Source organism: Equus asinus, chromosome 20 (assembly GCF_041296235.1).
Source record: "Equus asinus isolate D_3611 breed Donkey chromosome 20, EquAss-T2T_v2, whole genome shotgun sequence".
NCBI lineage: Eukaryota > Metazoa > Chordata > Mammalia > Perissodactyla > Equidae > Equus > Equus asinus.
Genome location: NC_091809.1, coordinates 88973603 through 88991627, shown reverse-complemented (window position 1 = coordinate 88991627; position 18025 = coordinate 88973603). Strand labels below are relative to the sequence as shown.

Below are 18025 nucleotides of genomic sequence, written 5' to 3'. Positions count from 1 at the left end.
CTGACAGCTTGATTTGGGACTTGTAGCCTCCAAAACTGTGAGAGAAAAAACTGCACTTTTAAGCTACCTAGTTTGTAGTAATTTGTTACAGCAGCTCTAAGAAACTAAAACACATGACAGCTATTACCAGACATTAGATGGTGGCGGGGTAGGGGACATTTATATTATACATTTTATTTGAAAGCTTACATTTCATGTAGTATATTTTGGTGATGAGGCAGAAAGTGCTGCAAAAAGAAGATAAAAAATACACATAGTGTTTTCTCTAATAATTCCATTTCTATGTATTTATGCATAAATAATACTTGCCATTTTCCAAAAAAATGTCAATATAACAAGACGCTCATGATCTTTTTAAGCAACAAAAGCCTGGAAACAAACCTTTGTCCATCAAAATGTGACTGCTTAAATAAATGTTGACAAACATACAAAGGAATACTATAGACCCATGAAAAATAATAAAACAGGTCTATTTGTGCTGATATGGAACACTTGCTAAGAGATATTATTAAAGAAATGAACAAATAAAAATTTATAATAGTCTTCACATTTGTGTAAATTGTAAACTACAATGCAATTTTGCCCATAGAAGTTATTTCTTGTTTAACATTCACTATACAGTCACACAGCACTTAACAACAGGGATACATTCTAAGAAATGTGCCATTAGGTCAATTAATTGTTGTGCAAACATCATAAAGTATCCTTACACGAATGTAGATGGTATAGCCTACTATACACCTAGGCTATATGGTGCTAATTTTGTGAGACCACTGTTTCATATGCGCTCTGTCATTGACCAAAATGTCATTACGTGGCACATGACTGTATATCTTGTTCCACAGAAGACATGTAAAACACTTATCTTATCCTAAGGATGCATTTTTCCTAATGTCACTTTGTAATTAGCTAAAAAAGTAGAATGTTGTAACTCTGGATTTATAGTGGTCCTAAAGCTGTAGCATTCATCCAGATGTCAATGCCCTAATTCTAGTTTATAAGATTCTAGGTTATCTAAACAACAAGGTCTGATTATATTAGATAGGCAAGATGTCATGATGATTTGTGTTACTAAAAACTAAAAATAACCTTTTCATAAAATCTAATTACAAAGTTAACTAGTTCTGTCATAAACATGATATTTAAGCAAATATCAGACTATTCAAATAAAATAACATGAGAGGAGACTTGTTACAAATTGAAATTATTTTTCTTTTCCACCAGTCAACCATTGCTTAAACTTTCTCTGCTCAAATTCTAGGTATGTAGCTCAGATATCCAAAGTGGAACTTCAATGAAATCAGACCACTTCTGAGAGAGCCCTGCTACATTACAATTGATATTAAGAGCCCACAGTTCATATTGAAATTTATTGAACTCTGCTGGAGTTTTTCCCATTATGGTCAGTAGTGTTTTGCATGACCTGTTTGACTATACTTTCCATTCTTCTATTAACTATTTGAATTAATATTTAAACACTCAATTTCTGTCCTCTATACCGCTCACATTCAACAAAGAATCAAATTTATAGCTTCTTCCATAGAACTATAATATATAAACTCTGAGAACTCCCTAAGAACAGAGTATCATTTTTGCATTGAGCTTTATAAGGTTAAAAAAAATAAAGAAACAAAGGAAAATAGAGCAAAAGCTATAGTACTGACCATTTGAACAATAGGACCTCAATTGGTTACACATATTCAAAGTCTCAGTTTCTGAGATTCAGAATTAAATATATGGGTCTATCTTCAGTCATCATTGCCACAGAATTGACTATTGAAATGTTTTGATACAGTTGCTGGCATGTAAGTCTCCAAGATCCAAGAATATGAAATTTCAAAAATAATAAGGCAAAATGCAATGAGACACCTAGCTAGATAAGTATCTTTTGTTTTCTTACGGTAACCAAAGTTGAGAAGTTGTAAATATGCTAGCATGTTCTCAGATGTGTTGGTCTATTAAAACAGCCACAGAGACTAAAGCTTTAAGAAGAGAACTTCAAAGCAGTAGTATCTTAAATAGAGATGGAAAACACTCACCTAAAATTCCATTTTAAACTGATGGTAGGTATGTTTAGGAAAAGCATATTCAGTCTCATAATATGAAATTTTATATCACACAAGCAGAAGTCAACTTTTACTTAAAAATACATTCTAGGAGGCCATCCCAGGGGCCAAGGGGTTAACTTCGCAAGCTCTGCTTCAGCAGCCCAGGGTTTCGCCAGTTCAGATCCTGGGTGCAGACATGGCACCGCTCGTCAGGCCATGCTGAGGTGGCGTCCCACATGTCACAACTAGAAGGACCCACAAGTAAAATATATAACTATGTTTTGGGGGACTTGGGGAGAAAAAGCAGGGAAAAAAATAAAGGAAGATTGGCAACAGTTGTTAGCTCAGGTGCCAATCTTTAAAAAAAAAAATACGCTCTAAACAAAGTAAGCTCAGAAAGCTTCATTTGTCACTACAGGATACAAAAAAAAGAATGCTCACAGTTCCTAGGAAGAAGTCAGCTCTCCTGCACAAACATGGAAGACTCTCAGGAGAGGGGTGTGAAGTGCTGCCTTTATTTCTATTTAAATAGAGCAAGAGCTCACAATGGCGCATAGTTTAAAATGGAAGAAAAATGCAAAAAGAGCTGTAGGAAAAGGAGCCCAGCAGTGGGAGAGGAGAACATTGTCTTTCTCAATAGAAAACAGTGACTTGGGACATGATGAGCCAAAGGGAAGAGATGCTACAGCTTCATGTTTCTTTATTTTTTACTTCATTTGGGTCTGGTTTTGCCTCATTTGTGGAGGAGGAGAATGCACTATGGGCAGGGAAGTGCTACTTACAAAAGAACCAAAGTGGAAAAGTCCAGGACTGGATGAACCAAATAAAAACAAAGAAAACACCACTTGGCCACGTCCAGAGGCAGGAAAAGAGAATTCACAACCAGCGACAAAGAGAGAAATCAAGTTAAAATAAAAAACAAAACAACCTGCTGCAAGTTGAAGATCAAAGCTAAATAAATATCTAAGAATGGGAATGGTGTAGTCATATTTGTAAGAAAAGGGAAATATATGTAAATGCTTGTATATATGCATTTATATTTTAAATAGATGAGGTAATTATGAGAGTATACATAAACTTGTTTAAAAGATTTACTTCTTGGTATTGGGAGCATGTAGAAGTAGAAGGAAGACCTTTACATTGCATTGTATATACTGTCACATTTGATTGCTTTTACCATGTACATGTACTATTTTAACAACGGAAAAATAGATAGCAAAAAAAGAGTCATTCTTATTTAGTTCTGTGTAAAAAAAAGATTCAGAAAGAAAGAAGGGTTAAGTAAAAGAGCGCACATCTATAGAAGCTCTTTTCTTTCTAGGAATCCTTTTAAGTATTTTTTAAAGAATATCTTCTGGGTTACCTGAGTTGGCTGCAATTGTGAAAATTGACTTATCTTAATAGAGAGGGATAATTTCATTACTAAAATTTGGAAAATTAAAATACTAATTCGATTGGATGCATTCAAAGGGTGAGCCCCTTATTCATCTCAAAGAAAGTCCACAGCTTACTATGAGGTCTTGGTGATGTAGATTGTTTCATTAGACAATGCTTGCATGCCACTTCATAATTCCCTTGGTCAACATCATATCAGTTCCATGCAGGAGTAATTAGACAGAAGCCCTCGTGCTCAGTACCTGCAGCTTCTTGGCATAGAGCTTCCCCAACTCCATGGTTTGGGATGCCTCCAGCAACCAGCTCCGCCCTCATGCATACACAACCTGGAACTATGGGTGAGTTAACACCTGCTGGGCAGGCCATGAGCGCCACATGAGCCATTGGATAAAATCATTTCTTCTCCTGGGAAAGACAATTCTGAAATGTATTTCAAAAGATTCTTTGGATGGTCCTGGCAGGGTTGAACATCAGTCTCCACTATCAAAGTGCAACTGATTAAAAATCCTTGCATTAACTTTTCTTCCTTTCCTGTTTCACTCCGCCTATTTGCACACCCATGCCTTGTGATCACATTTCTAAATAAACCACCTCTATGCAAGCTCTTGTCTTAGGCTCTGCTTTCCGGAGAGCCCGGGTTTAGACTCTTTAATGCTGACAAAATCTCTTCCAATACCCTAATCTCTAGTCATAATTTATTAGAAATTATTTATTTACTTATATAACTACTATTATATAATTATTTGTATAAATCCTTATAATTTATTTGGGGCTTGGGACCATTTCAAGTCATAAATTCTCCAAATATAATGGGGATAATGAAAGTGAAGTGGACCTGCATTAATTCAACCTCCAAATACCTAATAGACAAGCAGGAAGTGATGTAAACTTTACCAAAATATCAAACATATGAACATTTTTCTCATTTTTTCATGACTAGGAACAATTCTATAGGCATGAGAAGAAAAACTAGTTAATATTAATGTCATCTTGATACTGACTCTGATATCAGTTTCCCCACATTAAACCTAGCATATATGGGGTTAAAACCAAAACACTCATTTCCTGCTTACTCTCTGGCTTCCTGGATCCAGAATCCACTATCCTCCATGGAGACAGACACTGCCAAGGACAAGCACCTGGATCATCTCCTCCCTGCAAAGAGATACAGGCTAGTGGGGAAGCTGCTGATCAGCAAGGTCATGGGCTCCCTCCTCTCTGCAAGTAGTCTCAAGGCCAAAGACAGGCTGGTGGGAAAGCTCTGAAGAGCAAGGCCATATGCTCCCTGTCCCCTACCTAAAACCCCAGATAAAAATCCTTCCTTTCAGCTTTTCAGGGAGTTTGGGATTTCAGTGTTAGCTGCCCTCTCTCCTTCCTCAGTGCTGTGCAAAAATAAAATTCCTACTTTCTTCCACTACACCCAGTGTCAGAGATTGGCTTGCCGTGCAATGGGTGAGCAAACTCACTTTAGGTTCAGTATCAATCTGTCACATTTCCAGCAGGCCCACAGGAGAGCAATCAAGTTCATACTGCATAAAAACAATCAATCATAGATTAGTAGCATATTTAAAGAAAGAAAAAAGGGGGCTGGCCCTGTGGTGCAGCAGTTAAGTGCACATGCTGCACTTCGGCAGCCCAGGGTTCACCGGTTCGGATCCTGGGTGTGCACATGGCACTGCTTGTCACACCATGCTGTGGTAGGTGTCCCACATATAAAGTAGAGGAAGAAGGGCATGGATGTTACCTCAGAGCCAGTCTTCCTCAGCAAAAAGAGGAGGATTGGCAGTAGTTAGCTCAGGGCTAATCTTCACCTCCCCGCCCCCCAAAAAAAGAAAGAAAAAGCCCAATAAAGAAAGAATAGACACGGTCAGCCTTCCTTCCTGTTTTCTCAGTTCCTTCAGTATTCCCAGAATCAGCTGCTGCTCCCAGCTTTGTCGGCACAATTATCACAATATGCATTATGTTCCAGTGTTAATAAAACTTTTGCCCATAATTTCAGTAAAAATAGACTTCTAATATTTACAAAATACCTCACCAAAAAACAAAAGGACAATAAAATAAATATGAGAGGTAGAAAATGTTTTGTAGCATATGGGCTCTGCTTCTCTACCTGAATTCCATTTAAATCAGACGAAAAAGAATTCACTCTCAGGTCTTAGCGGAAAGAAAGTTTTGTGCCTACCACAGCTTGTAGGTAATGAGTGCCTCAGGCCTTTTCACAACCTGCTACCTATTTGTCATTAAGTTAATAATTACAAAATATTTTGTTGAGAGTTTTTTTTTGGGGGGTCTGTATGTTTGTAGTGGGTTAAATAGCTACTCTTGGCATTCATTTCAGGTAGGTGATAGGCAGTACTCTGTTCCTCAATCATTACTGCTCCTGTGAGTTTTGTCCATTTATAGAAAAGGCACTTCCTAGTCAATTCTCAATTTTTTTCCTCCTGAAGGTTGTGCCCTTTATTTCAAGCTCTGAAATATCTCATCTTTCTCAACCCTTGTTGTTGAATTGCTCAGTGTACTGGAAGCCTTTATTAATATTTGTTATAGCTGGTACCACCTTCTGGAGAAGTTTCATTTATTTTCCTCTGGTTTGAATATTGTAAGAATCTACTTTAAATAGTGGCCATGTGGCCTTAAAGGTAGGTGTCTTTTTCACTGAATACTGCCTTCATATGTTAGTTCTACAATGTAAGGAAATCACTAGAATCTTTCTGGCTTCAAATTTAGTGCATCTTAAAATATGTCATGATATCCCAAATCATTGTCTAGAAGTGATAAGCAATAACCCCTGAACTTAATGAAGTCCCATATCTGGGCACAAGATCTCAGCTCCACGAGGCTGCCGTAAGTACTTGTTTGTGACTTCTTCCTGGACTCCAGAGAAATTGCCCTGCAGAGGTCTGTAACCAAAGATTTCCTGTATAAATGTGACTTTTATTATTATAACCATTAACAAAACATTCTGAGAATTGTTTCTTTGTAAGAGATTTTTGTCAGATGCTGGAATTAGTTGAGACAAATGGGAGAGTTGACCTTAGGAGCTTTTACAAGCACAAAATTAGTTAAAATGCGTATCAACCTTTTAAGCTTAGGAGCTCCCCATTGTTACATTTCCTCTGAATTTCTCTAGGAATTGAAGATGTTTCCTCTTCATATTTCCTAGTTCTATAAGGAAGCAACAAGTCCCGCTGCCCAAATGTAGGCTTCTGCAGCAGGGATAATAAAATAGTGACTCTAAGTACAATATTGTATTTTCCCTGTCCCTTCTCACTCCCTCCAAACAATCTCCACTTCCCACTTCTCCTTAAACACAAAAATAGAAATACACACCCACGTCTACACATACCTTGGCCTTGCCTTGGCAAAGTGGTGGGCAAGTTATTGTTTGCTCTTATGTTCTTTGCATATGGAAACATTCCACCCCATTTCACATGTGTTCACTGCATATTGTTATTCAAAGTGCTTTTACATACATTGTCACATATAATTTACCCAACTACCCTGTCAGGTATGGAGAGAATATATCATTATTTTCATTTCATAGGAGATAATTGCCTTGATTTGGAATTAGTGAGAACAGGGAGGTCCCCTATGTCTTAGCCTCTCTGTCCAAGGATTATGGCAGTTAATCTGCCAATATGACTTATTTCTACCACTATCCAATTCCCCCAGCAACTGCATCCACTTAACATTTTTTCCTCATATCCGCCACTGCTGGATAATCAGACAGGTTTCTGACCATGAGCAAGGGTCATGAGCTCCTTTCTCCAGCACCCATATTTGGCCAATTTGTCCCTAAACTCCTTGGTTTTCACTCCATAAATAATAGGATTGAGCATTGGAGGTACAATGAAGTAGAGGCTGCCAAGAATGGTGTGGACATGGGGTGGAATTCCCCGGCCAAAGCGATGAGTGAGAAAAGAGAATAGTGAGGGAGTATAAGAGACAAGCATGACACAGATGTGTGTGGTGCAGGTGTTGACTGCTTTGTGGTGGGCTTCCTTAGAAGAGAGCCGCATTATAGCCCGGATGATTAGCACATAAGATAAGGCAATAGCTGAGATGTCTAGCCCAGCAACCAACAAGGCCACCACTAGACCATATATCCTGTTGACTGTAGTGTCCACACACACCATCTTCACCACAGCCATATGCTCACAGTAGGTGCTGGGGATGACATGTTTGGCATGAAAGGGCATCTGCTGAAGGAGGATGGGCATGGGGAGAATGAACAGGGTGGCTCTCACTAAACTCACTAGGCCAATGAGCCCAATGCGACTATTGGAAAGGATGGTAGCGTAGCGCAGGGGCTCACAAATGGCCACATAACGGTCAAGGGCCATGGTCATCAGGATGGCAGACTGCAAAGCAGAGATGGAGTGGATGAAGAACAGCTGGACCAGACAGCCTTCATAGCTGATCTCACTCTGGCCAAACCAAAAGATGCACAGCACCTTGGGAATGGTGGTTGTGGACATGCCCAGGTCTGTGAGGGCCAACATGCAGAGGAGCAGGAACATGGGCTTATGCAGTGAGCGCTCTGTTGAGATGGTGAAAAGGAGGGTACAGTTCCCAAGGATGGTGATGAAGTACATGGAAGAGAAGGGGATAGATATCCATCTGTGTTTGTCCTCCATCCCAGGAATGCCTTGGAGAATAAAGGAAGAAGGATGGCCCTGGGTGGCATTGCAAGCAGTCATGGTGGCACCCTGGTGAAGTACCTGAGAAGAGTAATTAAGTAACTACATGAGCCTCAATTTAAAGAGGAATCAAGATTTTCAAAGTAGAAAAAAGAATTGGAATATTAAGATTCACAAAAATGATTCTGAAATGATATTATGTATCATATAGTATAGTAGTATGATGTAGTTTTGCGGTAGTAATAGTGTGGTATAACAACATTAATATCTGAAAGAATGCATTTGATAATAAATGATTTATTAAGGACAAATTGATTCATTATTCATTAACACAGTATGCCATTAAATTTATAATAATATATTATGTATACTTTTGAATGTATATCCACTTAAATAATGTAACCTGAAGTATGTGAAACAAAATTGGATAGAAATACAAAGAAAAACTGATGAAGTATTACATCCTCCCTCAGCAACCAAGAGGTCAAATAGGTCAACAAAAAGTTTTTTTTGAAAAAAGGTAACTTAAAAGCTTATAACAGGGGGCCAACCCCGTGGCCGAGTGGTTAAGTTCACGTGCTCCACTGCTGCGGCCCAGGGTTTCGCTGGTTCAGATCCTGGGCGCGGACATGGCACCGCTCTTCAGGCCATGGTGAGGCGGCGTCCCACATGCCACACCTAGAAGGACCCACAACTAAAATATACAACTATATACTGGGAGGATTTGGGGAGAAAAAAGCAGAGGGAAAAAAAAAGCTTATAACAGAATCCTTCATTCAAAAATTAAATAACAAATATTTTCTATAGATATGTGGCCTATGGGCACCTTTTCTATGAGAACTGTACAATAATGATCAGGAATGAAGCAGGTGATGGGCTTCTGGGCACCTGAGAATATGCTACCAGAATGTGAATATAAAGCCCACCCTCACCTAGAATCACTTACCTAAATGTGAGGCGATGTGAGAGTGGGAAGCCAGTCCCAGACACCTTCTTCAAACCTATGTGCGTGCGTGTGTACAGATGTATGTAGCTGTATCTTAGCAAACATACATACAGCTCTTGGAGGGCACATTCATGGCGCTGCATCTCTCCACTCACTACCTTTGGGTACCCAGAACCCATGATGTGTCCCTTCAAGTAACTTAAGTAAAGGTCCCCAGGGTGCCCAGAATTAGCTCCTTGCTATTCCCTCCTTCCCCAAACACACACACACAAGGCACCAGTACTATTATGAGTAAAATTGACCCTGGAGTTTCCCTGACTTCCCAGGAAATGAGGCTGGTTGACATAAGGATTCTGGGAATATTCCAGTCTTTGCCAGTCTGGGAGGAGCCTGAGGAAAGAGAAGGTGAAGTTAAAGCTGAGTCTGAACTAGATTAGGGCCTGGCAGGGTATCCTGAAGGCTCTCACTCCCAAGCATACGTATGTGTGAGAACCAGGGAGGGCCTTACTCAATGGCTGGAGTAGTAGTCATGCTCAGGAAGGCACAGAGGTACAACCTCTGTTGTGGGATACCCTGGTAACACTGTGTTAGCAGCTTCAAGTTCTGTGTATCCCTAGCCTCTTTCTTATTTTCACTCTAAGCTTTTTCTCAGGGCAACGGCTTTGCCGTAGACATTCCCTAGGATATTTTCTGCAATTCCCACCTCCTCCTTCAGCCCCCACAGCCTCCCGTGTCCCATCATCCTCTCAACTTCTGGTCCAAATGTGACCATATTTCTTCTCTAGTTAGTCCAGAGGAAGCAAGGTATTAAAGTCTTCAGAAAATATTTTGCCAAGTCCACTGCAAAATGCACAAGACGAAACAAAACAGTCACAAAATCTTTCAAAGACTAAACAGAAGCAGGATTCAGAGAGCCAGATTCTAAAACTTGATAGGTGCAAGTTCTGTCTGCACAGAGGCCCTGTGGGGAGACTTTGTTCAGAACCAGGGGTCAGTAAGAGCGAAACAGTGGCAGAGGAAAGTGAGTGGCAGAATAAATAAATAAATAAATAAACAATCAATACATCAACAGAAAGAAAAGATCAACCTAAATAGGCAAGCACAATGCACCTGCTGATAGACACACCCACATAGTATGCCCTGCACAAAGCTGTGGCTCTAATAACATGTAGAAATCTTAGACTTAGTCATTTTTTCCTCCCCTTCCCAAGGTGGTCTGATGGGTTTATAATGACAGGTAGCAACTCAAAATAATCATTTAATCCTTGCCCTGCTCTCCCATTTTTATATACTTGGCCCTATCAAATACCTGAATACAAGTTCTAGAGAAATTTTCTTGAAGACTATCCCCAAAAGTTCTATTAAATTATTGCCCAGAGGACTCTCACCTCAGTCACAGCTTTCAACCTCACTTTTTGGATAATCATACAACTCTGGGATAATAGCCCTGGTCTGATTTCTCCCCAAATCCTGCAGCCCTATTACTAGCATCATGTTTGGCACAGAGTAAGCATACATGTGTCAAATAAATGAATGAATAAGGAAATAACTTAATTTATGAAGTAAATATATATCCTATTTCACAAGATATTACATTTTTTTTTGTTTTCTTGTTTATATAAACATCAAAACCACACCTACATTTAAAGGCTATAGCTTCTCCTTAAATGGATTTATAAATTCATGGAAAATCCAAAGAAATTTCAATGATTCTTTCTGCTTGTAATCTTGACAAAATGATTTTGAAGTTAAATTGGAAGAACAAACATTTGAAGATAATAATGATAGAACAGAATGGCACTTACCCTACTAGAGATGAAAATGTATTATAAAATTGTACTTTATACAATGAGGCTGTGGTGCAGAAATAGACAGATTATTTAAATAGAATAGCATCAATACAAATACCCAAGTATATATGCAATATATTATATAATAAAGACAATATCTCAAAACACTGGAGAAAAGATAGATCATAGATAATATAATTATATAGTAATAATTATATCTTTATTTCTCACATCACTCACAATTTTTTATTTCTTCTAGTGTCAAATCTAGATTTACTTTAATCTATTTTGGACACACGAAGGTTATAAAGAATAACATTTCATGCATCTATATATGCACAATGTAGACTAAGAAACAAAATATCACAAAAAACAGTAAGAGCTTCCCGTGTAGCTTTTCATGTGGCATTTGCTTTCCTTATCCTTCAGAGATGAATTGTGTCATTATAATTCTCATAACGTTATATTTTTTACGCTTTCACTATATAAATATGAATCTTAAAAATTAAATCATAAATTTTAAAGCATATTTTTGTTTTATATAAAGGGCGTAAAGTCATCATGTCTCTGCAGCTTGATTTTTGCTCAGCATTGTATTTGTGAGATACATTCATGTTGATGCATGTAGGTCTGGTGAGGTATTTATTATTCCTATAAAGTGTACTTATTACTATTATTTTCAGGTACCATACGATAATGCTATATTTTATTGAGTCAAGATACCACATTTAATTCATTTGTTTATTTGAATGAAGATACTATATTTAATTCATTCATTCTTCTTTGATGAACATATATGTTATTTGCAACGTTTTTATGATTATAATTTTGTTACTAATATCCTTATATAAGGATATCTTGTTCACTTGTGCAGTGTGACTCCTGGGCTTATATTTTAGAAGTGAAATTTCTGGTTTGTAGGATATGCATCTCTCTAACTTTTCTAAATATTTATGAATTTATCTTCAAAGTGGTTGATTCATATTTAGTATCCCACTAGCAGAAAATAACTGCTCCTATTTCTCTACATCCTTACTAATCGTTAGTATTATCTGATATTTGGTCTCATTTTGCCAATCCAAGTGGTGTTAAAGTGGTTTTTATTGCATTTTCCTTATTACTCAGATTGTTGAGGATTGTTTCATAAGTGTATTGGCTATCCATATTTCTTCTGATAAGCACAAGTCCTTATCTTTCAGTATTTTTATTTTTCCTATCAGTTTTCATATCCATGAACTTTGTAATATATATCTTCATTTTTTTCTTTCATTTTTGTTTTTCCTGCTGAGGAATATTTGCCCTGAGCTAAGATCTGTGGCCAATCTTCCTCTATTTTTTGTGTGCGTTGCTGCCACAGCATGGTTGACGATTGGTGTAGGTCCACACCTGTGAACCAAACCCAGGCCACCAAAGCTGAGCACACCGAGCTTAACCACCAGGCCACAAGGCTGGCACCTTTTTTGACCTTTTAAAAATACCTTTTAATTCCTTTCTTAATTGTTTTAACATAGAAGCCATGTACACTTCCATTATATTTATTATAACTACTTAGATTTCATTGCTATTATCAATCATAACATAAAATATCTGTTTCTAATGGTGGCTTTATATGACAATGTAATTAATTACTTTTGGGTTTTGTTTCTTCAAATTCAACAAATTTCTTGAAATATCATTGGTTCTAAAAATCTATTTTTGAGTCTTATAGGTTTCGTCTGTAGAAAAATCATGTTATTTGTTAATAATTATATTTTTATTTCTTCCTTTGTGATCTTAAAACTCTTTCTTTTTATTGTCCTATCATGTCAGTTTGGATTTTTAGCACATTATTTAATAGAAGTGATTAGAGGAGGTGTACATATATCCTACCATATTTTAATGAAACTTCTTTCTTCTACCCTTCAGATCAAAATTAGTGAAAAAATGTAAATAAAACACCAAACAAACAAAAGATTTCAGAAGTACTATTCAGTAGTGAAAAATTAACTTTATGCAAAGAGAGGTCTGGCCTTTGCCCTCAGCTCCTCAGCTCCTGGGAGATGATCTCTAGGCCCTTGCAGTGTCCTGTCTCACAGGAATGCCTCTATTTTGCCTGGGGGCTTTGGCCACTGGATAGTCTATCAATATGATCTACAATGGGAGCTTTGGGTCACATCACCTTAGTTCTGATGTCAAGAAGAACTGGAGACTACAGGTATAGCCTGACCTGGGGAGTCTGGGGAATAAAAATCACCATATAAGCAGCCCCAACAACTCTGGACACCAAAGGCTCAAGTGAACATCCTTGGTTGGAAGTACTCTGTGTATAGTCACAAATGGTGACAAGTGGAGGTAGCACCCATTCATGACTCTACAGGGAGAAGATGACCAGAAGCTCCTCATTTGTATCCTTCCTGGACTATGTTCTATGCATCTCATCCCTCTGGTGATTTAATCCATGTCTTTTGTTATAATAAAACTTTAATCATAAGTCAGTGCTTTCTTGAATTTTGTGGGTTTTTATAGAAAATTATTGAACATGAGGGTGATCTTGGCGACCCCCACATATTTAGCCAGTTATTCTGAAGTAGGGGTGGTCCCGGGGTCATGTGAACTAGTTGGTGATGTTCAAAGTGAGGGTGGTCTTAGGAGAACTATTCCCTCAGATTTGCAGTTTGGCCAACCTCAGGTAACTATAAACATTGGGTAGACAAGCATTTTCTTAGTTTTATTAGACCATTATTAATCATAAGGAAAATTGTTTATGTTAGACATTGTTCCAGTTATTGCTGTGTAGGAAACCACTTCAAGCTTCACAGCTTAAAGCAACAGCCTTTGTTTTGCTCGTGAATCTGAAATGTTAGGGCTGAGAAGGGAAAGTTTGTTTCTGCTTCCCTGGGTCCTGGCTGGGGCAGCTCAAAGGCTGGCTCTGTTTGGCCTCAGAAAGGGTTCTTGAATCATCTGAATACTGACTTCCTCCAGAATCTGGTGTCTGGGATAGGAGGATTTAAATAGCTAAGTGATGGAACAGCTAGAAATCCTCATTAATCTCTCTCCATCTCCACATGATATCATGGCAGCTTCAAGGAAGCTGGAATACTTACATGTAAAAGAGAGAGAGAGAGAGAGAAATCAGAAGCGGGGGAGTGGAGGAGAGAAGGAGGGCAATGAAGAGGGGACAGAGGGGGAAAGGAGGAGAAAAAGCAGTCTGAATTTCCTTCTATAACCCAGCTTCAGAAGCAAATCACATATTAGCATTGCCAGCACATTATTTTTCCTAGAATTAAGTCACTAAGGCCAGCCCATATTTAAGGAGAAGGAACATAGCTTCTATCTCTCAGCAGAGTGTCAAGATCATTTTGTAATAAGAGCATGCAGGATGGGATATATTGGTGTAATTATCTTTTTATCATCTTTTAAAATCATTTTTAGCATTATTAAATTTAAACATTTTTATAAGACAAATTGGATACATAGTTATGAATATATAGATATAGATATTCCAATACTCCCAATCCAGATTCATCCCTGTTTCCATTATTCTTTTTAAAAATAATGTAGCAAAAGGACAATTACAAACTCAATAAAAATTTGTGCTGGTTAATTTTATGTGTTACCTTGACTGGGCTAAGGGCTGCTTCAATAACTGCTAAAACATTATTTCTGGGTGTTTCCATGAGGGTGTTTCTGCAGGAACTTAGCATTGGAATTCATACAATTGGTAAAGATTAACTTTACCAATGTGGGATGCATCATCCAGTTCCCTGAGGGCATGAATAGAACATAGAGAGGAAAGGACAATTTGCTCTCTTTGGTTGAGCTGGAACAATGATCTTCTCCTGCCCTTGAACTTCAGTGCTCTTGGTTCTCAGGCTGTAGGCCTCAGACTGAAACTCACACCATTGGCTTCTTCTTTTTCACACCATTGTCTTTCCTGGGTCTCCTGTTTGCATACTGCAGATTGTGGGAAGTTAAGTGAGACAATTCCCACAATAAATATCCTCTTTTATCTATCTATCTATCTATCTATCTATCTAATCAATTATATACTATTGGTTCTGTTTCCCTGGAAAACCTGACTAATGCAAAATTCTGTAAAAATCCTCTCTCAGTGCTCTCTTATAAGCTGCCCCATGGGTAGTCTTTGGGGGAGATTTTGATGTGCACAATAATTTTTATTTGTGAAGCACTAAAAACAAAAAGTAAACAATGTAGCCAAGGATCTGCTTTTTTTAATTGATGTGATTAGGCTTGTAAACATGCATCAGACTCAAAAATCTCCTCTCTGAAAACTTCCAGAGTCACGCCAAAAAGGGAAAAGGCTGTTGCGGAATTTACACCTGTTGAGCTCAAGCACTCCAGTCTGTCTTTGGGTACAGCCAGAAGATGCAAAAATGTGATTGGGAAATAAAAATTGATATGAACCTAAAAATTATTTAAAAGTGATAGGACTTCAATCACCTTTCTTACCCTCCACCCCCTGCCCCAATGTGTAAGTGTAACATTTTTCCATATTAATCTATGGCTAATTCTCTCTCTTTTCTTCCTAACTAACCATTTTCCCATTGGCCTGGATGTTTTCACTGTATCTAGGACTTTCTGTTGCACCTATGTGAATGCACATTTTAGGTGAAACAGACTGTCTCTAGACTTAAGAAATAATCTCCTGGATCTCTAGAATATACTAAAATGGATTTTTGTCATGCTTCTTGTGGCCTGAGTTCGTTGATATAGGTTCCTGGCTCCACAGCCTGTTACATGGACTAATAATCATTTAGCTTCTGGTAATTGTATTGCATTTGTTCAATGTACCCAGTCTGGAATCTTAAATGCTATTGCATAGATATTGTTATATCAGATAATTCAACAGTTTATCCTTTAACAAAAAAACATACAGGACTAACTCAGGCTATGTTTTCTGAACAACATTTCTATCAATAAAATTCTGACAACAGTGTGGGTATGGACCATACAAATTAACGTTCTGCAGACTGATCTTATCTACTTTGGGGCAAAAGGGGAATAGAGAGAGCAAAAAACAAATCCCTGCCAGCAGTTAGTCCATATCGTTCCCAAATGAACAAAAACAAAGCCTAAGGAGATAATCAACACATGGAGAGGCCACTCTGTGACAATATCTGGAAGACACAGAGAAGGCCAATCCAGAATTGGCTCTCCTGGCTAACATGAGTCACTGCCTTTTCTTTACCAATGTGACCCAGCCCACATTTATTCTCACATTTCCTTGGTAAAAAATATTAAGATACAATCACCAAATTACCCTTGTTTCTTGACCATATCCAATTTAGAACCCCCCAAACTTCCAAGATCTATTCTGAAAATCATTAAAAAAGCTTCACAACTATAAGAATCCCCTCCCAACTCTCTATTATGGGTTTCACAAAGGTTCTTCTAGAGTAGAATCAGTAAATTTAACTTTTTGACCATAGATATGTTCCTGGTGGTCTTAGGTTGGTCAGTTTCAATGATTTCCAACAGAGGAGACAGTTGTCACAGTTGTTTAATTGTCCTTTATCCAATATACTGGAAGTACCTTATTACAATTAACTTTTGAAAGAATTTTTCACAGAAATGGCTTAGTTATTCAACATAGGAACCATGAGAAGACTAAAAATATGTACTCAAGTTATGAACAGGTTATACATTTTTGTCTCAGCCCAATGGAAAGAAGCATTAGAATGAGGATGGATCATAAATAAATGATTACTTCACTATAAAAATAATAAAATTAGTGATTACTTTACTGTGAGAAAAAAATAGAATTATCTTATCATATACATATTTTCCTCCTTGCTCTAATAGTATCTTTTATACCTTGTCTCTGCAAATACCATATTCTGCTGTAATTACTTTTTTCTCTCCCTTGAGTGTGAATTTCCTGAAATTCAATGTCTAGTATGCCAAGTATATATTTAATCCTCAATACATACTTTTCTTTTTTTGAGGAAGATTATCCCTGAGCTAACATCTGCAGCCAATCCTCCTCTTTTTGCTGAGGAAGACTGGCCTTGAGCTCACATCCGTGTCCATCTTCTTCTACTTTATATGTGGGATGCCTGCCCCAGCATGACTTGACAAGCGGTGTGTAAGTCCACTCCTGGAATCTGAACCAGAACCAGCAAACTCCGGGCAGCCAAAGCAGAATGTGTGAGCTTAACTGCTGCACCCCTGGGCTGGCCCCCTGAACCATGCTTTTGAATGAGATATTCAACTACAAGAGTAAATAAATGAATGCAGTTTCTAAGGTTCTTGCAAAAGGTTTGTTCTCTTCAGAAAGTAGATTAGAGATTTCCAAGGCCGGAGCTGAGCTAACAATGAGGAGTTATTGCTTAATGGTTACAGAGTTTCTATTTTTGCTAATGAAATTTTTGGAAATTTTCAGAATAGATAGTGGTAATGTTTGCACAATGTAATGGGTTGAACTGACAACTTTTATGTTACATGTATTTTATAATAACACAATAAGTTTTTTTTTTTTTTTTACCTCTGTTTATCTGACACTTATAACGCATGAAGGCCAGCTGTTTGGAGAAATACACTTGTCAATCCTGACTATCCTGGGTTACCCTGGCTAGCATTAGCAGGAAAATCTGTGTCCTGGGAATTCTTATATACCCAAAGTGTTGTCGACTAAATGAGGTAAACAAAATTCCACAGTGAGTCCACAGTGGCCCACAAAATCATCTGCATATGAAGCTCATCGCTGCACATATCAGGAAAAATGCACAAGTCAACAGTCATGAGATGAGTATATTAGCTACGAAGTGTCATCTTTTGAAGTAATTCCTTGAGAAACTTGTGCTATGCCTTTCCCATTGATATATGTGCTTTCAGACTTCTCACACTTTCACCCAGCAGTTACGTTCATCTGTTTAAAATCTAATCCCAGATCCAGAGGATCCTGGGCTCTCACAGCCATTTCTGCCCTAGGGCTGATGCTCTTGCTGCAAACACACTTGGTCTAAAAAAGTGCTAACAATCAATCAGTCAATGTGTGTGTGTGTGTGTGTGAGGGGGGAGTGTGTTCTTAATTTCATGAAGCTATTAGAAAATAGTTCTTTTTTGACTACTTTCCCTGTTCCCCAGCACTTGGTTTTCTGTGCATAGAGAGAATAACTTTTTCTGGCTCTTACTGTCAAAAGTACTACCATGGCTCCTCACTTTTCCCTAGGAAGATTCAAGACCTACAGGCGCATTAGCAGACCA

At 37.9% G+C, this 18025-nt stretch overlaps 1 protein-coding gene across 1 annotated transcript; it reads right to left on the bottom strand.

Annotated features, from left to right (window-relative positions):
• Nucleotides 1–7165: 7165 nt before the first annotated feature.
• Nucleotides 7166–9208, bottom strand: LOC139041241 (olfactory receptor 52P1-like). Its single transcript, XM_070491522.1, is given in 3 exon segments — nt 7166–8152; nt 8154–8195; nt 9137–9208. Coding segments are annotated over 3 exon segments (1101 nt in total).
• Nucleotides 9209–18025: the final 8817 nt, after the last annotated feature.